This window comes from Danaus plexippus, chromosome 24, assembly GCF_018135715.1.
Source record: "Danaus plexippus chromosome 24, MEX_DaPlex, whole genome shotgun sequence".
Lineage (NCBI taxonomy): Eukaryota > Metazoa > Arthropoda > Insecta > Lepidoptera > Nymphalidae > Danaus > Danaus plexippus.
The window spans coordinates 1,284,908-1,305,438 of NC_083552.1; the positions used below are offsets into that span (position 1 = coordinate 1,284,908).

At 33.4% G+C, this 20,531-nt stretch overlaps 2 protein-coding genes and 1 long non-coding RNA gene across 15 annotated transcripts in view; 1 reads left to right on the forward strand and 2 right to left on the reverse strand.

The window, feature by feature from the left end:
• LOC116775906 (filamin-A) overlaps positions 1–16,121 on the forward strand; it is a 53,315-nt gene extending 37,194 nt beyond the window's left edge. For 8 of the 13 annotated variants that reach the window (XM_061524381.1, XM_032668940.2, XM_061524383.1 and 5 more), the window contains 17 exons: positions 613–753; positions 956–1,125; positions 1,285–1,410; positions 1,845–1,958; positions 2,539–2,727; positions 2,941–3,043; positions 3,546–3,688; positions 3,988–4,096; positions 5,387–5,551; positions 5,823–6,062; positions 11,031–11,221; positions 12,878–13,033; positions 13,271–13,340; positions 13,655–13,773; positions 14,671–14,767; positions 14,859–15,065; positions 15,291–16,121. In XM_061524381.1, coding sequence (XP_061380365.1) covers positions 613–753; positions 956–1,125; positions 1,285–1,410; positions 1,845–1,958; positions 2,539–2,727; positions 2,941–3,043; positions 3,546–3,688; positions 3,988–4,096; positions 5,387–5,551; positions 5,823–6,062; positions 11,031–11,221; positions 12,878–13,033; positions 13,271–13,340; positions 13,655–13,773; positions 14,671–14,767; positions 14,859–15,065; positions 15,291–15,475 — 2,525 coding nt within the window. In that variant the 3' untranslated portion in view covers positions 15,476–16,121. Of the gene's footprint in view, positions 1–108; positions 443–612; positions 754–955; positions 1,126–1,284; positions 1,411–1,844; positions 1,959–2,538; positions 2,728–2,940; positions 3,044–3,545; positions 3,689–3,987; positions 4,097–5,386; positions 5,552–5,822; positions 6,063–11,030; positions 11,222–12,877; positions 13,034–13,270; positions 13,341–13,654; positions 13,774–14,670; positions 14,768–14,858; positions 15,066–15,290 lie in introns of all 13 variants that reach the window. The other 5 variants (XM_032668933.2, XM_032668936.2, XM_061524377.1 and 2 more) reach the window with 5 other exon arrangements.
• LOC133319522 (uncharacterized) lies at positions 5,422–5,891 on the reverse strand. Its single transcript, XR_009753108.1, has 2 exons — positions 5,800–5,891; positions 5,422–5,716 (listed from the first exon to the last, which is right to left on the reverse strand). It is a non-coding gene; the product is annotated as an uncharacterized LOC133319522 (long non-coding RNA).
• A 76-nt stretch (positions 16,122–16,197) lies between the features above and the next one.
• Positions 16,198–20,531, reverse strand: part of LOC116776062 (zinc finger protein rotund-like) — an 88,134-nt gene continuing 83,800 nt past the window's right edge. The window contains 2 exon segments of the mRNA XM_061524384.1: positions 16,198–18,821; positions 18,824–19,424. Of these exon segments, the coding sequence (XP_061380368.1) occupies positions 18,415–18,821; positions 18,824–19,424 (1,008 nt within the window). The 3' untranslated portion in view covers positions 16,198–18,414.

The following is a 20,531-nucleotide window of genomic DNA, read 5'->3' on the forward strand; positions in this document are numbered from 1 at the left end:
CGTAGTAATATCGATTTAATTAATGACAATAACAGGGAATTTGACACAAGTTCGATGTATTGTGTTGAGTCCGCTGAACAAAATACACTCAGTGCAGACACATTACAGAATTACTAGAACTTACTAGATAGCATCATGCTATAACACATAACACACAACATACAATATACGTTAGTATTGAAGAGCTAAATAGTTATGGCGTTTATGTCCGGACTCTGGAACTCGATCGTTGGTGGCAACGAAAAGGAAATAGATTGGACGGAGACATCAGTACTTTATTTGGACCAAACAAAGAAATACTTCTCAGTGTCCGAAGTTGACAAGGAAGATATACCGATAGTGTTCTCTGAGGGCCATAAGATAACATTCAACAAAACCGGCCTAGGGTTGTCCTATACACCCCTTAATTTCATCACTATATATCATATCGATACCAGGAAAGGTTTGTTATACTTGTACAGACTAAAGAAGTTACATCCCTCATTTTGTGCTGTACTTTCATTCCTCATTCTGTTACATTTACTTTAACAGCTTGTTGTTAATATGTAAATTCTGTCCCTTCCCCTTTTAAAAATGGAATTGATCTAAAACACTGTGATTTTTTTGTGACAGCTGAAGTAAAAATGCCGAGTGGTCACGTCGATCAGCCGGTGATTGAAGATAACAGAGATGGTACCGTCAGCATCAAATACGATCCAAGAGAGGAGGGAGTCCATGAACTGTACGTCAAATACAATGGAGAGCATGTCCAAGGTAAGGTTCACAGCATAATAGATGAAACCTTGGAAAAAACATACATATGATCGTTTTTTGTATTATAGTCCCTTCAATTTGCTGTGAGAGTTTCATTTTTGTTATTTTGATTAGTTATATGTATATTATCATTTATTTAAAGTATCCTCGTAATTTCTGACAATGTTTTCAAAATATTACATAACTCTAAATACATTTGCAGGCTCTCCATACAAGTTCCACGTGGACTCCATCTCCTCAGGGTACGTGACGGCTTATGGACCGGGTCTTATCAGTGGCGTGAGTGGTGAACCAAGCCAGTTCACCATCAGCACTAAGGGCGCTGGTGCTGGTGGGTTGTCTATGGCTGTTGAAGGACCGAGCAAGGCTGAGGTGATTGTGGAACATTTAATTTTCAATATAAACGTTTCGTTTAAAAGCAAATATCTCAAAGGCGTTTCAAGCGACTATATATGATGTTTTAGCTTATTAACTTAATATGATATTTAGTGATAACTATATTTATCATAATTCATTTATTAATTATTTTAGATTACGTGTCACGACAACAAAGATGGCACGGTGTCTGTGTCCTTCCTCCCGACAGCCCCTGGGGAGTACAAAATATCGGTCAGGTTTGGAGATAAGCACATCAAGGGATCTCCTTTCGTGTCCAAGGTTTGGAGATTGATGCACACAAAAAATTAATAGTATTTAGATCTTACTCTGAAGGCATGTGATTTAGGAAAGAAGTTTATTATTTTTTATAATTATGAACGACCAGTTTTGTTTATTTTAGTATCTCTTAAAACACTAACACAGTTGTGATAATATTTAATACATATATGTCGGAAGAACGGACTAGTATATCCTGAAATATATTCAGAGATTACGTATTTTTGAATAGGAATGTCACAATCAACTTGGTTTCTATCGCTCTAGATTTTAGTTAACACGACCAAAGCCGCGGTCTAAACTAGTCCTGATATAATTTTCATCAAATTTTATTTCGCCTGAGACTAAGATTATTTCTGAGATTAAATATTTTTACTTGCTATCATATCATAATTATTATAAAATAACAAATTATGAATGTATTCTTCAAATCTCAGGTGACAGGCGAAGGTCGCAAGAGGAACCAAATCTCAGTCGGAAGCTGCAGCGAGGTCACGCTCCCAGGCAAGATCAGTGACAATGACATCCGCAGCCTCAACGCTTCTATTCAGGTACTTCCTCGTTAAAACATATTTCAAGGAAAAACCAATAGAATTCAAAGTAAATCTTTAAAATTGGGTGTAATTTAATTTTATTGTAATGCGTATGTCGTTATTTTCCAATCTACCTAAATTAACTGTAAAATGTGCTTAGAATTATTTAATATTGTTTCTTGTTTGTAATTATACCTACTGTATTTACTTTAGGCTGTTTCTTGTTGCTTAGATATGAAAGAAGCATAGAGAATTACGTTTCTTAATAATTCAGTCAGATAATATAGTCCTATTATGCACATTTGAGTAGATACATATATGTAAAATGTAGAAATAATCAGTGTAAAACTTAGGAAAAACTGACTTTTCAATATATCGCGGTCCTGTTTTTAACTATGTATAATGTATATAAAGTGACGTAATATTTTAACTTATATCCAGAAATGATAAGTCATATGAAAGGCAAGCAATTTGAGCCCAGAACTTTTTTGTTTTTCTTTCCGCTACCATAATAAGCATCCCATTGAACCGGAACTCGATATTGGTGGTGTGCAAGTGTGTTGAATACCTTATCCAATGATGCAAATTTATTGGCCAGGCTCCATCCGGTCTGGAGGAACCTTGTTTCCTAAAACGCCTGCCGTCCGGCAACATCGGCATCAGCTTCACTCCTCGTGAGGCTGGACAGCATATAGTAGCAGTCAAAAAGATGGGGGTTCATATCCAGAATTCTCCCTTCAACATCACCGTCCAAGAACAGGAGGTTGGCGACGCCAAGAAAGTTAAGGTATGTATGCACTATACTTACATAGTTATTTCAATTTATTTTTAATTACGACTTTATTATCTATCTTTTATGAACCAAGATGACTTCGGTGTATTTTTAAAAGAAAGTGTTTTAAAAATAAAGTTGATGAATTGCGTTTTCTTAAATCTCTCAGCAGATATTTCGCATACTTTGTTTAGATGTCATATTTTAATTTTTTTTTTATATTTCAAGGTATCCGGAGCGTCTCTTAAAGAAGGAAAGACTCATGGAGAGAATACGTTCATGGTAGATACAAGGAACGCTGGTTATGGTGGTCTGTCACTTTCCATCGAAGGTAAGGTTTCAAATTTTTTTTATACCTAATAGTGCTACCATTTGAATTTGAAGTATCAAATTATCATTGAAGATTTAGATAGAGAAAAATAACGCTAATCATTATTTCTTCCAATAAATATTAATAAATAAATGATTTCTACTTTTATTATATAGGCCTATTACCCACTTCAAGAAACAAAATATTTTTTGCGCTCCCCTTTTTTACCTATTTAAAAACCAATATAACTTATGCTAGCTAAATTAAATTATAAACCCTCTATATAACGCCTCCATTTTTTTCTGGGTCTCTGGGTCTCTAACCTTCCTCCTTTAGGCCTGTAGCCCCCCACACCCCCTGTGTTATCGCCCACTTTGGGAAAGGCTGTACTAGGTCATATTTTATTTTCTATGATTGCATCTGTTCAAGTTAGACCACAAACAACAGTAACGTAACAGTCGAGTATTCCTTGTCCTTGAATTCCTTTCCTAATATTTTCAAATTTCTTCACTTCTGTATCCAGGTCCAAGCAAGGCGGAGATCCAATGTGCTGATAGTAAGGACGGTGTGCTCGCCATCAGTTACAAACCAACTGAGCCCGGATATTACATCATCAACCTTAAGTTCGCTGATCACCACGTGGAAGGATCACCTTTCACTGTCAAGGTATCCGAGACTTACAATTATAGTAAGAAAACATCTAAGGTGTCCCTTGAATCTTGAATTGAATTTTATATTTTTTTTATGGATGAAATTGGACTTTTTTTATTAATTTATGTATAAAGAAATAATCTAATACGTCCTAACTCAACCAAATCTTTTGAGAGCCGGAAGTAAGGCATTATATAGAACCAACATAATTTTTGTTCCACCAAACGAATCTTGGTGGATATATAAATTTCCATAATTATTCTGAGGCTTTGCCAAGACTAATTCTCTCTGTTGTATACTTACTTCTCTACCAGGTAACTGGTGAGGGCAGTAACCGTCAACGTGAGAAGATCCAACGTCAACGCGAACCGGCACCTCTCACTGAGGTCGGCACCAATTGCAAGCTGACCTTCAAGATGCCCGGTAAGCAGTTGCAGCGCTTTACAGCCGCTTTTTCAGCTCTCAGCTGATTCCTGTAGAAATTTTACTGAATAATGGTTTAGCGATTTAGCGCGAAAATCTCATCAATTAAAACACGGATTGTGGTATAAATTTATAATCAGACATTTTTTTTTGTACTTTTGTTTTGGTTCAATTGGCATAAATATATTGGAAATTTTATAAAAAAAATATTTTAAAGAATTTCTTACCTTTTCTAAAGTTTACTTTAATTGGAAGCATTATCAACTTATCTTTAGTGTAGTTATTGTGGTTACGAAAAACGATATATTAACAAAAGTACTTTTTATAGACACTGGATATGCTGGTTCGATATAATTATTCAAATATTTACACAACTTAATAATATTTTTCAAAATATTCTCATTTCGAGATATCTCGTACTATAAAAAACAATTCCCTATAATTGTGAACGTATAGTATTCATAAATTAAAAATCGCTAGACAAAGACACATGTTCAGATTTAAGTATTTAAATTAAATTTTTAAATTTAGAATACTTTCAAGTGTAATGCAGTTTAACAAAGTTTGAAGGAACTTTTATTTATTCGTACAAACTCAATGCCAGCGTCAGAACTATTTTTTTTTTAAGCAACAATTTTTATTACGTATATATATGGTTGAATTTAACTTCAAATACACCAAAAACGTAGTCTTGTTATTCAATTGTTATCTAGAAAGAAACAACAAGTATTGTTAATTAATTTATTAGTTTTATTTTAATATAATGTCCATAAAAGATGAATAAGAATTATTTATTCATTTTTATGTATTCCGTTTTAGGTAATCAATTTGTTGAAGTTAATATTACGCAAAATCTTTTGAACAAGGCGTCGTAGCGTTACACTTCTTACTGTTTATATGAGACGAAAAACAGTGTTCTTCTGATAAGATAGACAGTTTGTTTTCAATTAGTTTTCAAGGACTTGATGTCATTTTAATAACACTTTTAATGCATGATAATGTAGGAACATATTAATTTATTGCGTTTAAGTCGAGTCCCTTCTAGAATGATCCACTATGACTAGACGATATTAAATAAAGCATAAATTTTTTACGAATATTTTCCATCTTGAGGTAGATGTGAATATAACTTAAACTAATATTATCATAGTCACGTAGAAATATACTTTATATCAATTTAAATACGTAGCAGTTAACGTGGGAAAAGTCGTCAAATAAAAGTGTATCTAAAGGTTATATTATATATAAATTATAAATAAAATATTCATCAACTATTAATGTTCTGTCCAGGTATAACGTCCTTCGATCTGGCAGCTACAGTCACCAGTCCGGGGGGTGTGTCTGAAGACGCTGAGATTCAGGAGGTGGAAGATGGTTTATACTCAGTGCACTTTGTACCCAAGGAGCTCGGAGTGCACACAGTCTCCGTGAAGTACAGAGAGATTCATATTCCTGGTGAGAATGGCTATAGTTTAAGCAATTCTTAAAGAAAATTCTAGTTCATCTCTATGAGCTATTGTGGTTTGGGTTCTTTTATGAGTTCAGAGAACAAAAATATTTTCCTCCTCTTCGTTTTTTTACGGTCAGTCTTTACTTACTCTACTTTCTGACGAACTGTATCTGGAAGACAATAATAAAGTGACGAGCTCTTTACTAAATTATATTCTTCTCAGCTATAATTTATGACATTTTACTCTTCTGACCTACAATTCTTCTCTCTTTCCAGGATCCCCGTTCCAGTTTACAGTTGGTCCATTGCGTGATTCCGGCGCTCATCTCGTTAAGGCTGGTGGGGCTGGTCTGGAGCGTGGAGAGGCTGGAAGATTCAATGAGTTCAACGTCTGGACTAGGGAGGCTGGAGCCGGACAGCTGGCTATCTCTCTGGAAGGACCGAGCAAGGCAGAAATAGACTTCAAGGATAGAAGGGACGGCTCCTGTGACGTGTCATACAAGGTCGATGAACCAGGTCAGTTGAAACACTAGTTAATTTCTCTCATACAGCTTTAGTAAATACATGAGGAAAACTAAGTATGAGGATCTGTTTTATTTGATGTAAACCTTCTTGTCTTGCAGCGTGAATCTGTATTGGAGATCAAATTCGAGACATTGTTCTTGCAAAAAGATCACATGCAATATAGACATTTGAAATTTTAATCGCGAATAAGAACGGGCTGGAAGTTTTTGGATGTTAGGTTTTTTGTTTAATACGAGATATAAAATCAACTAATCTACACATTTCTCTTACATCGATCACGGTTGTAAGGACCGGCAAAGTCGTACCAACCTGAAAAGCAAATAATTCATTTTAAAGCGCTTTATCGTACCTGGATCTGCATCACCAAGTAAAATGGCCCGCCGCCCCGCGGAGCCATAGTCCATACACCATAAAAAAACCCACATAAACAGTGAAATGCACTTCATAAATAAATCGCCTGACTCGTTCCTTATGCCACCGTCCACGCCCCCTGTACCTGTCAACCAATGGTGGCCAATTGACCGCAGCCTCGGCTGAATTTACTGCGGACCATTTTGACAGATCGATTTTTTTAATTTGTTTTTCTTTTTTGTCCCAATGGCGATACAGATTCTTTTTTTTGTTAAGTGATAATAGCTGTCGCGTTTTCGGCCAGTGATTACTCGAATTTATTGTATCCGTTTTTGCTAATGTCCATCATAACTCTACGTTGCATTTTTGTATTCTGTAATTGTATGAAGCAATTTTTGTTATTTTTTTTTAATAGTCTTATTAATTGCGCCAATCGGCAGATAGCTTTAAATACATTTGAAGGAGACCGTGGAGTTTGTGGCTTTGTATATATATTTTTATGTTATTTAAACTGTATTAGTTACATATATAATCACCACTTGCGTCAGCTGCAAGTAATCGCAGTTTAACTGGCGGGGGCTTGATATTAGGTTTGCTAATTAAGTAATTTACATATTACGACTCAGTTACAACTAAACTGTGTTTGATATACTCGCTAATGGTGTTTTAAGTTTACACTTAAATTATTATATAGAATTTAATGATAATAATAAATGCAATGGTTATAACTATTAATAATTAATTACTTTAATGTCAAGATGAACAAAATTTTCATAGATATTAGTAGGAATCTAAATGTATTAAAAATTTATTAATAAATTAATGTTTTAATTAATTCATAAATTCATATAAATGATATTATACGTAATTCTGATTATATTTTATAATCTGTCATCTGTTATCTGTAACAAGTCAAGGAATTCCGTCATAGCGCGTCCTTAGTCTATTTTTTACCCTTCATTATAGCAGCGGTCAATTAAAATGACTTCTAAACACCAACGTCAAGGAATTCCTGAACCAAAACTAAATTTGTCCGTGGTCCATTGTATTCGTTTGAGCAAAAAAGAAAACCAACCATCCGACAAAGAAGCGGCCTCTTTTTGTCCCCGGATACTTCATAAACGCGATGCGATTAGAAATTTCTTAACTGTTCCGACAATAATGACTTAGTTTCATCGATTTTCATCGTTATCGTTTCATTTGTTTGGCGAAAATTGTTTTTAATATCCGCGTTTGTAACATCATAGAGCGAAATACTATGTCTCTGTAGTGTTGTAGAGCAACACAGATGTTATGGCTTAGACTACTTCTGACATGAAAATCGCTGTTTGAATTTTGCTTTGGCTGAAATTAAAGAGCGATTTAAAAAAAAATGATAAACAATCAAAAGCTTCTTCAAAAGTAAATTAAAAAGACAATTCTAATAATGACGATTTAATATATACATATATATATATTATTTTTATAGATACATTTTATAACTTTATACAAGTGCTTCTTGTTTAAAATAAAAGTTAAGTTTCTAGCAATGTTTATTCAGTTTAACGAGCTTTTAGTTAATATTTTAAGCAGGCTTAAATAACGACTTGTTCTTAAACGGAATAAAATTCAAATAGAACTATTTTAATATCACGCATTTATGTCACACTTGAAGTAAAACGAAGAAAATATTAGCAGATTGAGATTTTATTTGAAGCTTGTAGTTACTGATAACAAATATTACATACTCTTACTTTGAATATTCATTGAACATTTAAATATAAATTCTCCGTGTCTGTATGCTTAACACAAGTTTTCATAACAAAACTACATACGTAGCGTTAGAAGTTTTCCATTCACGATTCATATTAAAGTATTAATCCAGGTTAATGAATGGAAAATTTGAAGGGCTTCGTGTGCAGTCAGAGTATACAAACTCGTGCTAAGCATACTATAGCTTTATTTAATGTCATTGTGGCCATTTAGTGTGCAGCTATTAACAAAACAGAATATTATTTATTGAAAAAAATCTATTATGAGTATCCGAACACAATTGGAGGCCAATTTTCTATGCGATCTTCCCAATCAGGCCGAAAACAAACATACAATGAACCTATAAAATGTCTAAACCACTTACTTTTTTGAAGTCGGTCAATAAAAGCTCGGAGTCATGAGCTTTTACGACCTAATTTCTATCGGGAGACAAAAATGCTTTCTTTTATCTTTTCTATGAAAGAAAAAACAAAACAATGGCAGACGTCGGTCAAAGCTACCGACTTGGAAGTCACGGATCCGTATCAAGGGCAAATTCTTTGAATTTTACGATCAAAAAATCAATATGTTTATTTTATAAAAATAATACGATGATAGCATTAATATTAAATTGACTGATTGATTCAACTTTGAAAAAGGAAATGAAAAATTTTTTTTTAGAAAAAAAAAATTGAGTAATTTCTGAAAACTTTTTATTACTCACATTTAATGAGTATACTTATTTATTTTTCAATATTTTTCAAGTTTAAAAAATGTTTACTTATAAAATATACAGTGTTTATTTTCTAAATTCACTGTATATCTTAATATTTATATAATCTTTTAATAATATGTTATAATAGTTATTTATAACAAGTATGTATAAAAATAAAAAAAATCTTGTATGATACAAATGATTTTTAATACAAATGATTTTTGTTACCAAGTTTAAAGTTCGGTCTGTCTTACTCTACTACTTTCTACTGTCTACTGTTCTGTTCTACTGTCATATAATGTTCTATATTGAATTAAGGTTTTTTGAAAGTTAAATAATATTTGCGGGTTTACGTGTAATATTATTATTTACGAAAGAAAAATGAGTTATGACGACTTGAACATAATGTTATTGCAATCTTAGTTAAGCTCACTAACGGCTTGATACATCGATATTTTGCTAACGAAACGATGTATTGCGCAATTCAGGTTCAATTGGGTTTTAAATACAAACAGTCGTAATATTTTTAATTAAATATTGAACGGGATAAGTATATAACATAAACATCGCTAGGAAACCTGGTCTTTATAATTTCAAATTATAAGATTGAAATCGCCAACCCGTCTTGAGCAAGCGTGGTGATTAATGCTCTAACCTTCTCCATGTGAGAAGAGGCCTTTGCTCAGCAGTGGGCTCCGATAGGCTGATGATGATGATGAAGTATATACATACAAGTTTTATAACTATCTGTCTTTATGTAAATGCTTACCTAGCTGTCTCATACTGAGTTATAGTCATTATCACCTTTCGCGGTCTATTTTCCTATCTCACAATATACTGACTCCGTATTTGATATTATTAAATATTATTAACATAATAATATAGGCGAATCTTTTAACTGGATGTTTTTGAATTAATATTGTCACGTAACAATTATTACGTTGTTTCTGTTAAGTCAATCACGTTATATACGTACGATCACGTATATAAAACACACGCACCTGCCATACAAAAACTGAAAATTTATTGAAACAAAATGGAATGGGATATAGAACCTGTGGCATGTCAGTAGTGGCTACACTGTGGCGTGTAACATCATTATTTGAATGAAAGGAAACATCGACGTAGTTTAAATAAAGGTTGGGCAATCATCTTAACTTTTTCTTTATCATTTTATATTTGATATATATATATTTTTTTGATATAATTTTAATTGTATACTAAAATATTAATTGATTAACGTATCGGTGTTGTAATATATAAGATTATTTGTTTTTAATAAGATAACAGAAATAAAGTGATCTGATTGGAAATAACTATTTATAATTGTTTATAATTTTTCCTTGGGTAATTGGAAATAAACGTGTGATTAAGTGAATCCAGTGCCACCTGTCCTTAAACGAGAAAAAGAAAGTTCAAAAACACGAAACAGTATTTTTTGTCCAATCAACGAAAAACACAGCAGAAAAACCACTGCTGAGATGCAAATACGTAACAATATGCCCTCCACGAAGATCCGGCTGTAACATAAACGATAAAACTTTCTTTTATATGTTAAAAAATATTTTTACTTAATAACATTTATTAATCATTAAACATAGCTATTATTTATCGAAAATTTTTTCTGTTTTTAAACTTTAAAATGATTATTAATTTAATAAATCGCTGTCATTATATTGTTTACTGAATTATAAGACTACATTTTTATTACTTTTTTTCATTTCATTATAGCTTTCAAAACTTTCCGTCTACCTCGAGTTTAATATAGATCTTATTTCGTGTAAAAATTTAAATATTTACAACATCCGATAACAAATATATGTATCTGACATCGTTAGTCCCTTGCACAGATTGACGTTTTAGTGTATTATGCAAGTCAAATTGAGTTTTTGTAAAAATTTTTTTTCCCAATTTCGACGGTTTTTTTAGTTCCGTTCCCTAATTTATTGTTACATTTGTCGGCGTTTTAAAAGGGATGTAACAACTAATTTATGAATGAAGTTTAGACTTTTTTATGACAATTTTATTCTGATAGGAACAGAGTAGGTTATATGGATATAATAATAGGAATATGTGAGTTTAGGTTATATATATATGAGAATATTTAAAATTTCTAATAGGAATGGATCGTCTCCATAACAATTGATGACTTTTTATTCCAGGTGAATACCGTATCGGTCTCAAGTTCAACGAGCAGCACATACCGGACTCGCCGTTCAAGGTGTACATTTCACCAGCTGTTGGAGACGCCCACCTGCTGGAAGTTGCTCAGTTCCCAGACTCAGCTCAAGTCGACAAGCCCACTCAGTTCTATATTAGACTGAACGGCGCTAAAGGAAGCCTGGATGGCAGAGTGAGTATTGTTTGTAATAAAGAGTAATAAACGACAAGTCTGAGAAAAAAAATCGTTATCAGAACAGAGATTAAGTATATGAAAAATATGAGACACAAGGACATTCAAATGTTATTAATGCTATTAAAAGGAGTCGCCTATAGTAATGTCATTAATTTTCTATTTGGACTGACCGAAGTAACTAACCCAGTTGTTAAACGCAGTTAGTTTAACAATGTAGTTATGAATGTGTATTTTTTAATAGAGATCAGGATATATTCATAAATACGTATTTATTGACATAAAAAAATCTCAATACAAATAGATCTATGGAAAAACAAAAAGTAAATAAGTGTAAGGGTGTCCTATTTATAAAAAACTTCTTTAATATTCCTCTCTAACATCAATTTATTAATGATTTTTTTGTGAACACAAACACTTTTATTAACTACTATGTGTATAAGTTCTTAGGTTCTTGTAACCCGTTTAGTAGTTTTTTCGTAACAGCAACTAGCATCCATCCTCACATACTTTAACATTTATAATATATTATTATTAGGATTTACCACAATGTGTTAGTATCGTGCCATGAATCATGTATTTAAATCATCATAGGTTTGCGAACACAGACAATATTCGCACAGAGGGTCACTTTGATTTATCGTGTGAACATGACGGTCCGCTTATTAAAGATTTATGATCGATGGACTCTATGCTGTGGCATTGTTGTAACGTATTTTACATACATTGCTCTGTGGACTAATTTTTTTAAACAATAAGACACGACAATGTTTAGACTTTACAGCCAACATAAGTTACACCAAAGAGTTTCTGTTTTATATTACAATTTCTTAGCCTTCAAATAACTCTTCAATGTTCCGACAGTCACAAGAAGAATATGTATCCTTATCAAAAACATATTTTTCATTTTTAGAATCAAACCAGTAAACTTAGATGTTACTGTTGTAACCGCTGCGTCCGACTTTTAAACTTTTAAGCAAAATTGAACAAAATTGTTAAATTATTATTCGTAACTAAACATCATATGAACATGTCAATTCTTTGTATTAACTTCCGTAAAAATAAATGTAACATTTAAAATGTTATGAGATGTAACATGGCGGATCCTGTACAAAGTTTTCATAAAAAGTGGGAAAAAAAAATCTCATAAAAGGAGAGTGAGCGCACGTGACCGCGATATATATCATGATTCATATTTTATAAGCCGGGGAGAAATGTGCTGTGAGAATTAATATAAAATAAATATTGATATTGTTCTGTTAAGGAAAATATGCTTAGAAGTTTTAAGGAACTTATATATTTAGCTTGAACAGGAAACGTCGGGATTGTGTTGTTTGTATGATAATAAAATACGCGTACTTAGTATGATCAGAAAAATATTAGTTTCATTTAAATGAATACTCGCGAAAGTCTTATATCTAATTAAGTTTAGAAATATTACGTGATCAAGAATAATGAGTTATTTATTTTATATAGGTAACGTCCTAGGTTTTATTACGATTTTTCTGTGAAAGAATGAGGTACAGTATTGTGAATATGTTATTGACAAAACGTAACTTATAGCTTTTAATAGTATCGCTGTGTAAATTAAATTCTTCATTGATAATATTTAAAAAAATGTTATTTGAAATAATAAGTTTCCGTATTTTGTGTCAGGTGATCTCGCCATCCGGAAAAACTGACGACTGCTTCATCCAGAACATCGACGGAGACCAGTACAGCATCAGGTTCATGCCTCGAGAGAACGGGGTCCATAATATTAATGTGAAATTCAATGGGGTCCACATCCCCGCTTCACCTCTCAGGATCAAGGTATTGAATACAACGCAGATTTTAATTATCTTTGCATTCAGTTATCAATTAATTTGTATAACGAAAATATATATATTTTAAATTTTTTTATTCCCAGATTTTCCCCTCAAAAAACAGTCAAAGATATTTAAAAAGATAAAATGTTTATTAATTTAAAATTTCGTTTAAATCTTTTTATAGCTAACATATATTGTCGAAGCATGTCTCTATATAGTATATAATAATATCAATGTACAGGTTGGTAAAGATGACGCGGATCCCGCTGCAGTACATGTTCACGGGCCAGGTGTTGGAAGTGTTAAAACAGGTCAGATTGTGTAATTATAAAACTAACGTGACATACTGTAATATACAATAAATAAGGCACAAGTATATGACTGTAACAGCCTACGGTTTTACGTTAATTATGATTATAGTAATAGTCTCACGAATAAAGAATGGCATACACATATATATAAGATAAAGAATTACTATCTTTTTATAAATCGGTTAAAGAGCATTAAGAAACAAGATACTTTGACAATTTATTTCACCTTTATGTAATTAATCGAGACAAAATAATTCAATGACACGATAGTTGTCAAGACAGATCTTAAGATATATGTTGAGATGTATCGGCAGGTGCTAAGACGGACCTCATTATAAATACATGCAATGCTGGTGCTGGTATCCTGGCTGTGACCCTGGATGGACCCTCTAGAGTGGCTATGGACTGCACAGAAGTTGAAGAAGGATACAAGGTTGGGATATAACCATCACATCTGACCTTGATCGCCTTTTTGATAACTTTCATTTGGTTGTTCTACGTTTAAAAATGTTTGCTACAATTTAAATTTAATCAAATTCGTCTAATGATTTTTGCTTGTTAAGTTTCTACTTTTGCAACATAGCAGGTGGTAATATTGTTATTTGATTATAATACACGTTCAAGACAATTGTATTATATGTTAATGATGAAGAACAGGAATTTATTCTTAAAGTCGTGATTCGAGAATGCGATTTCCGCTATATTTCATCCCAGTCTTGTCCAATTAAGTTTAAAGTTAGTTGTTGTTTTAAAACGTTTTATTACAATAGTGTTTTATATATTACTTTTAATAGATGATTTTGCCTAATTTTATTTAAAAAGAGAAGTTTAAATTATTAACGTATTTAATTATTGAAAATTTTTGAACATTTCAATTTAATAAATTATAATTTTTAACATGTAATGATTCTTTCAAACAAGTTATGTAGGTACACTAGTTTCTCCCCACGGTTTTAGTGTATGGTATCTTTCTGAAGTCCTAATTATTTCACTAAAGTTTTATCGAAATCTGTTCAACCTAACAAAGTCACAGATGGAGAACCAGGCAGTGTGTAATTTTTTTTATAAAATCTATATATCTTTAAAAACAATTACAACATAACACTTTTGGTTACGCAGACAGGATTTCCGTTAGGTGAAAAATATTTTCGTTCAGATAATAATTAAAATCATTTTAATATTAAGAAAAAATTCAAAGAATAATAATTGCGATATGCCATCGATAAATCAATCACATACCCAAAAAAAAAAAACCAACTTATTATAAATACTGAGAATAAGATGCAATCGATTATTTTTTCGATATGTTAGTAATGTTTTTGTGTTGAAGGTCCGCTACACGCCTCTAGCACCAGGATTCTACTACTTGAGCGTTAAGTACAACGGAGCTCATATAGTGGGCTCGCCGTTCAAGATCGAAGCCACTGGTAATATTTTAAATTCTATACAAAATATTTAACTATAAATTTATCATTAAAATATAAAGAGCGGTTAGTGTAATAGAAGATTTGTTACCAGGCGAGAATCTCGCGGAGATTGGTGCTCAGGAGACGTCTTCAGTGACTGTGGAGACGGTTCAGAAGGTTTCGAAGGCGGCACAGAAGCAGGGACCGGTGTTGCCGCACTTCAAGTCGGATGCCTCAAAGGTTACCAGCAAGGGTATGGGCTTAAAGAAGGCGTACCTCAACAAACACAACCAATTCACTGTCCATGCGGGGGATGCTGGTAAGTGTGGCTTGGTTGTACTGGCCTTTTGTGGCTACTTATCATATATATATCGTATGTATAACGTAACGCAATCTAAGCATTTCTGGTTTTGTTAGTATCTATCAGATTATTCGTTAGTTAAACTTAATAAGGAAACAGATGATAATCAATTTTATATAGTGTTTTTACACTTAATATTTTTTCATATATTGTTATATATATGTATCAATATTTATCTCGCAGGCAACAATATTCTGTACGTGGGCATCTACGGTCCCAAGGGTCCTTGCGATGAGGTTCAACTGAAGCACAAGGGTAAAAACAACTACGAATGTTGGTACGTCGTTAGAGACAGGGGAGAGTACATCGTGATTGTCAAGTGGGGAGATGACCACATCCCCGGCTCCCCCTACAAGGTTGAAGTCTAGACTAGTCTAGACCAGTCTAGCGTCTAGTCTAGAATCATGATCGCTTGTCGTTTTATTTCGCGGATTACGCTGCTTTCTCGAATTGTTTTCTGGTTTAGGATTTGATCTCTAGATATAAACAGTTTCATCTTAAAGCATTTCGACAATAAACTCACTGTTTTATATGTTTCTCGTTTAGTTTTAGGGCGACTAAATGACAATACATATGAAGTATTATTTAAAAATATTCCCTTTTAATTCTTAAGCAGGAAGATGTTATTTATAAGCCACTGAATGAGGCGGATTCTGATTGTTTTGTCTGCGACTTTTTGTCATAAAAAGTCTGTTTGAGGTGAAAAGAATTCGTCCTTATTGTCTTTGGATAAGCTGACCATAGATAATCTTTTTTTTTTCTGTGTTCGTTTTCTAATAATACTAACTTTTTAAAATCATTATTTATGGTCAGCTTCGCTTTTGTTTATGAATATCATCTTTTAATTCTTTAAGTATAAAGTATTTTGCTTTCTAATTTTGTATGGTTTGAGCTGTATGAAGTTTACCTACGTAGGTATAATGTCCCCTTTTATATTGTAAATACCTATTTTAAGTACATATACAGTAATGTATTTGCGACTGTTAACTAAATAAAAATATAAAAGTTTGACAAGTGCTTTTCATTATAAATTTACCTGTGTGTGTGTGTGTATGTTAGTGTGTGTAAGGGGTAAATAAAATCAATATAATTCTTGGCATAGTTGTAATTAATTTTTAATCGATTTTAAGTAACAAAAAAAAAGATTCCTTCAACTTTCGTCTATCATAAACGGGACCGCTAGATGAAGCGAGACTATTTAAAAAAAAAAAAATTGAAATTAATTACAAAAATATATTCCATGATTATAATAAGTTTACACTTAACTAAAGAAAAACCATTACAATATCACATTTCTACTTACAATAGAGAGATATTGGCGATCTTTTAATCCCTTATAAATGAGAATTAAAACAAACAAAAAAAAATACAAGTTCTCGGCCGTGTCCAACTACAATAATCACTAAGTTATCGGAAGAGATAAAATATTGCCCGTAGATTATAATAAAAACAATGTTTTGTACAAGAACTTAAAATTAGCATTTGGCTAATAGTGACAGACGGCGTTCAGGTCCCCAAGGGACCGAGTCAACGTAACCACAACCTAACAATATCATTGAGACACTTTATTACACCCGACACATCCACCTATCACATTTTTAACGTAAATCAGAAATAAAACGAATTCGTATACGATAAAAATTAAACTAGATTTCATAGTATTCTATGAGAAAATTGGTTTTATGTTAAATTTTTCAGGCATTACAATATTAAGTACGATAATATAGCAATCATATTGCTTTAATCTGGAATAGTGATGTGAGCCGATTGTCCGATAAAATTATACCGATAAAAATGTTCAGCTGTTAAGTACATTTACAACATTTTACACGGCCCATGTATACAGGACATGACTCGAGCGTCGCAGGAGTTTAACTGAGATGTGTCCAAAACTGTACGACCTTAAGTCTAAAATTGAGCATAAGCATGTAAGACTTAAAAGGAAACAAAAAAAAAAGTTGAATAAATTTTTAAATTTCCTCAAAAATGTGTAAGATTATTTACAAAATATTTACATGAGTGCGTTTCCATCGATGGAATTTGAAAAAAGCGATTTGGCCACGTCATTATAAAAAAAAAAAAATATGAAATTCACGTAGAAAATGTATTCAGCCTTCTGAAATAAGACGTGTATGTGATATTAAAATAAAATAAGTTCATAACTATATGCTATTGAAATGAAAGATCTTTGACCGATTGTGTTAGAGACGGATAATCGCATCACAACCTTATCTGCAAGTAACTCCTAGTTCACTATGTCGTTTACATACATACATACATACATACATATACATGTATTAATCACAAACTAATCTGAAGGAAGACCACATTTTCTATATGTCCATGGATAACTAACAGTAGCGTAAAATAGAGAAATTAAATCTAAGAAAATTTTTATTCGATCTAAGTAGGAACTGAGTGCAAATGTGATGGTTCAAGAGATCTCAAAGAAAACGATGAAAAAATGCAACGGATATATAGTGATTTCAAATGGGATTTGTATTTCATCGATATTGTTACATCACTAATGTATCGATCAGGAACTCTATTTTATTAAATATAGATAGCTATTTGACAACAAAACTCTTGTATATACTATTGTTTATTGCGCGATCATAAAACCTGTTTTAAAAATTTATATATCGTTTTTGAATTATATATATATTTTTTTAAATTTCAGTACTTTTAGACTCATAACTAGGTACAGGTTAAAATGTGATTGTTCTCACAGAACATATAACGCTCGGTGGAGTTACATGTACGTGTAAAGCTTTCCTCTATCATGCATGTAAACAATACTCTTATATAATATAGAGTGATAATCAGATTATTGCTTCCACACACCGATTGTAAAGATTAGTTTTCTTAAAGGCATCAGATCTCACCGCTGACGTAAACTTAACGTAACAAATAATTAATCTCTAGAAGATCATAAATTTCACAATAAAGTAAATACAACCAAATATTATCGTCTGGTAACTGTGCTTTCATGAAAACTAATCGATAGTTTAAAAAAAAAAAAACAATTTACATAATAATCGAAATCACATTTCATACCCAGTATAATAGTTACAATAACGTCTACTCGCGTAATTCAGAATATTTATACACAATATCGATATAAGTTCTAAAAAAAGGAAACGTGAATTTCGCATCACTAATGTCAAAACGAATTTCGTATTCGATACACACCACTGTTCGGGAGCGAGACTCTAAACATTTTTTAATAATTTTTGTTATTTTTTTTATATACTAATAATACCATCATTAGTTCTAGTTTAAGTGCACCTACATAACGGCAAAGGGGTTACTGTTTGTCTTTGTGAGCTAAAGTATGGGGGAGGATGTGTTCCGCGGGCAGCAGGGAAGGTTGGTGGGCGTAGTTCCTGATCTGATGGAGGGAGATCAGCTGATTGGGAAACGAGTTCGGCTGCTGCTTCCCTTGTTGGAAGTGGAGCGGGTCGTACAGATAAGGTCTCGTGGGCAGCGCACTGTGATGGGACAGTCCGTTTAAGTGAGGGGCCATCGAGTTGATCGGTGTGAAGGCGGAATTCGCAGCTGATGACACTGGAGGCTGGATGCGGTCTTCTTGGCTCTCGTGCTGAGCGAACAATGCCCTTTGTTGTTGTAACTGTTGTTCGTGATGCTCGTCGCTTTCTCTCTGTTGGTGATAGCCTCCCTCATCCGACATGTGTGCCGCTGAGTCCGGGCTGACTTCGGCCAGTATGGGTGGTCAGCAAATGGAGCGGCAGTGGGGGCGGCCGCCGCCAGGGACCTGTTTAGACCGCTCAGACCTAATGCAGATATCGGCGGCCGCTTGTCTGCTCTCTCCGCGTGCTTGTTCATATGTTTACTTAAGTATGTCTCTTGAGTGTAACTTTTGCCACAGTATTGGCATATGTGCGTCTTGAGATGCTTCGACTCCTTATGTTTAGGAATGTGTTCCAGCAGGTCTTTCTCGTGTGTGAAACACTTGTAACAGGAATTACATTTGAACGGTTTGTCTGTTTGGTGACAGCGACTGTGGCTTTGGAGGTTAGAGAGTTGGGAGAAGGCTTTAGTGCATCCGATCTGAGTGCATCGATAGGGTTTGTCGCCGGTGTGGGTGCGGATGTGTTGCTGAAGATGAGACAGCTGCGTGAATTTACGCTGGCAGATCTCGCAGCGATAAGGTTTGATACCTAAGTGGATGCGGGAGTGTTGCGCCAGATACGACGAGTTTGCAAAAGCCTTCGGGCACTGCGTGCATCGGTAAGGCTTCGCTTCGCGGAGATGAATCTGTGTGTGCAGCTGTAGATCCGCTTTGGAGCCGAACACCTGAAAACAAAAAAAAAAAACATATGTTAAATTTAATTTATTAAGCAGAATCTATAGTCATATTGTAATAATGACCAGGTTTACTAGGAGCATATTTTAAAAAAAGTGCATCTATATTTATTATTACTAAATGCAGCCACAAGTCGTAAACTAAATTTGTCCTTGAACGACATCCGCCGGTAACGAAACGAATTGCTTGTAGTTTATGCGAAACAAGGTTTTTTTATTTACTTAAGAGTATAACGCGGTAATAAAGCCAGGATGCCACCTTCACGGCGGTTTTTCACGCATCTTGAGTAGCCGACTTCCGCAAAGTTAATCTACTGGAGAATTTTTGTAATTATATTCTAAACTAAATCATTATTAAAAAACGAATTAGTCACAGTTGAAGCTATTATTTGTCTGACCAAGTCGAGTGTTCCCCGATATCAAATCGACAGTATTGTGTTTATCTGCTAATATATTTTGAAATGTTGTTGCTAAAGAAGCTTCAAGTTCTAGAGATCACGCGTGCCAACGACGTGTATAATGAGAATGGCGCACAATCAAAGGCTGTTTCGGAACCGCACCGATACTCATTGTGATATTCTAAATTAGTTTCTGAACTAAAACCTCTGAGTCATCTCACCGAGACGGTTTATTCAGTGTCCAACAATGAAACTGTGGGCCACGTTCCTCCAGGCACCGGATTCTATTGACGAAACACGACTCAATTTTAAGTTCTCAACAACATTTTTCGATAGATTCAAATCGAAATTATCTCTTGAGAACCAAGCAAATAAAACTCAAATTACATCATCAAGTATAAGTATCTATTGACGAAAACAGTTTAGAAACGAATCAAATATAAAATGATCTTAATAATGTTCGTGTTCGTATGATTTTATCTCCTCGTGCTATGTTTATAAGGGTCATTGTTGCTGTTGTCAATGATGATGGCAATGAGTTTCTATTTGACAGAGTTGCAGGTTCGGTAGCACGTTGCATGACTAGTCAGAATACGCAAACACGAACCCGATTGGTCACAGCCTGAACATAATTAAAGTTTGGAGCAGCACTTAATGGCATGAGGCTGGTAATTCGAGGTGGTGGTTGACTTTTAATAGG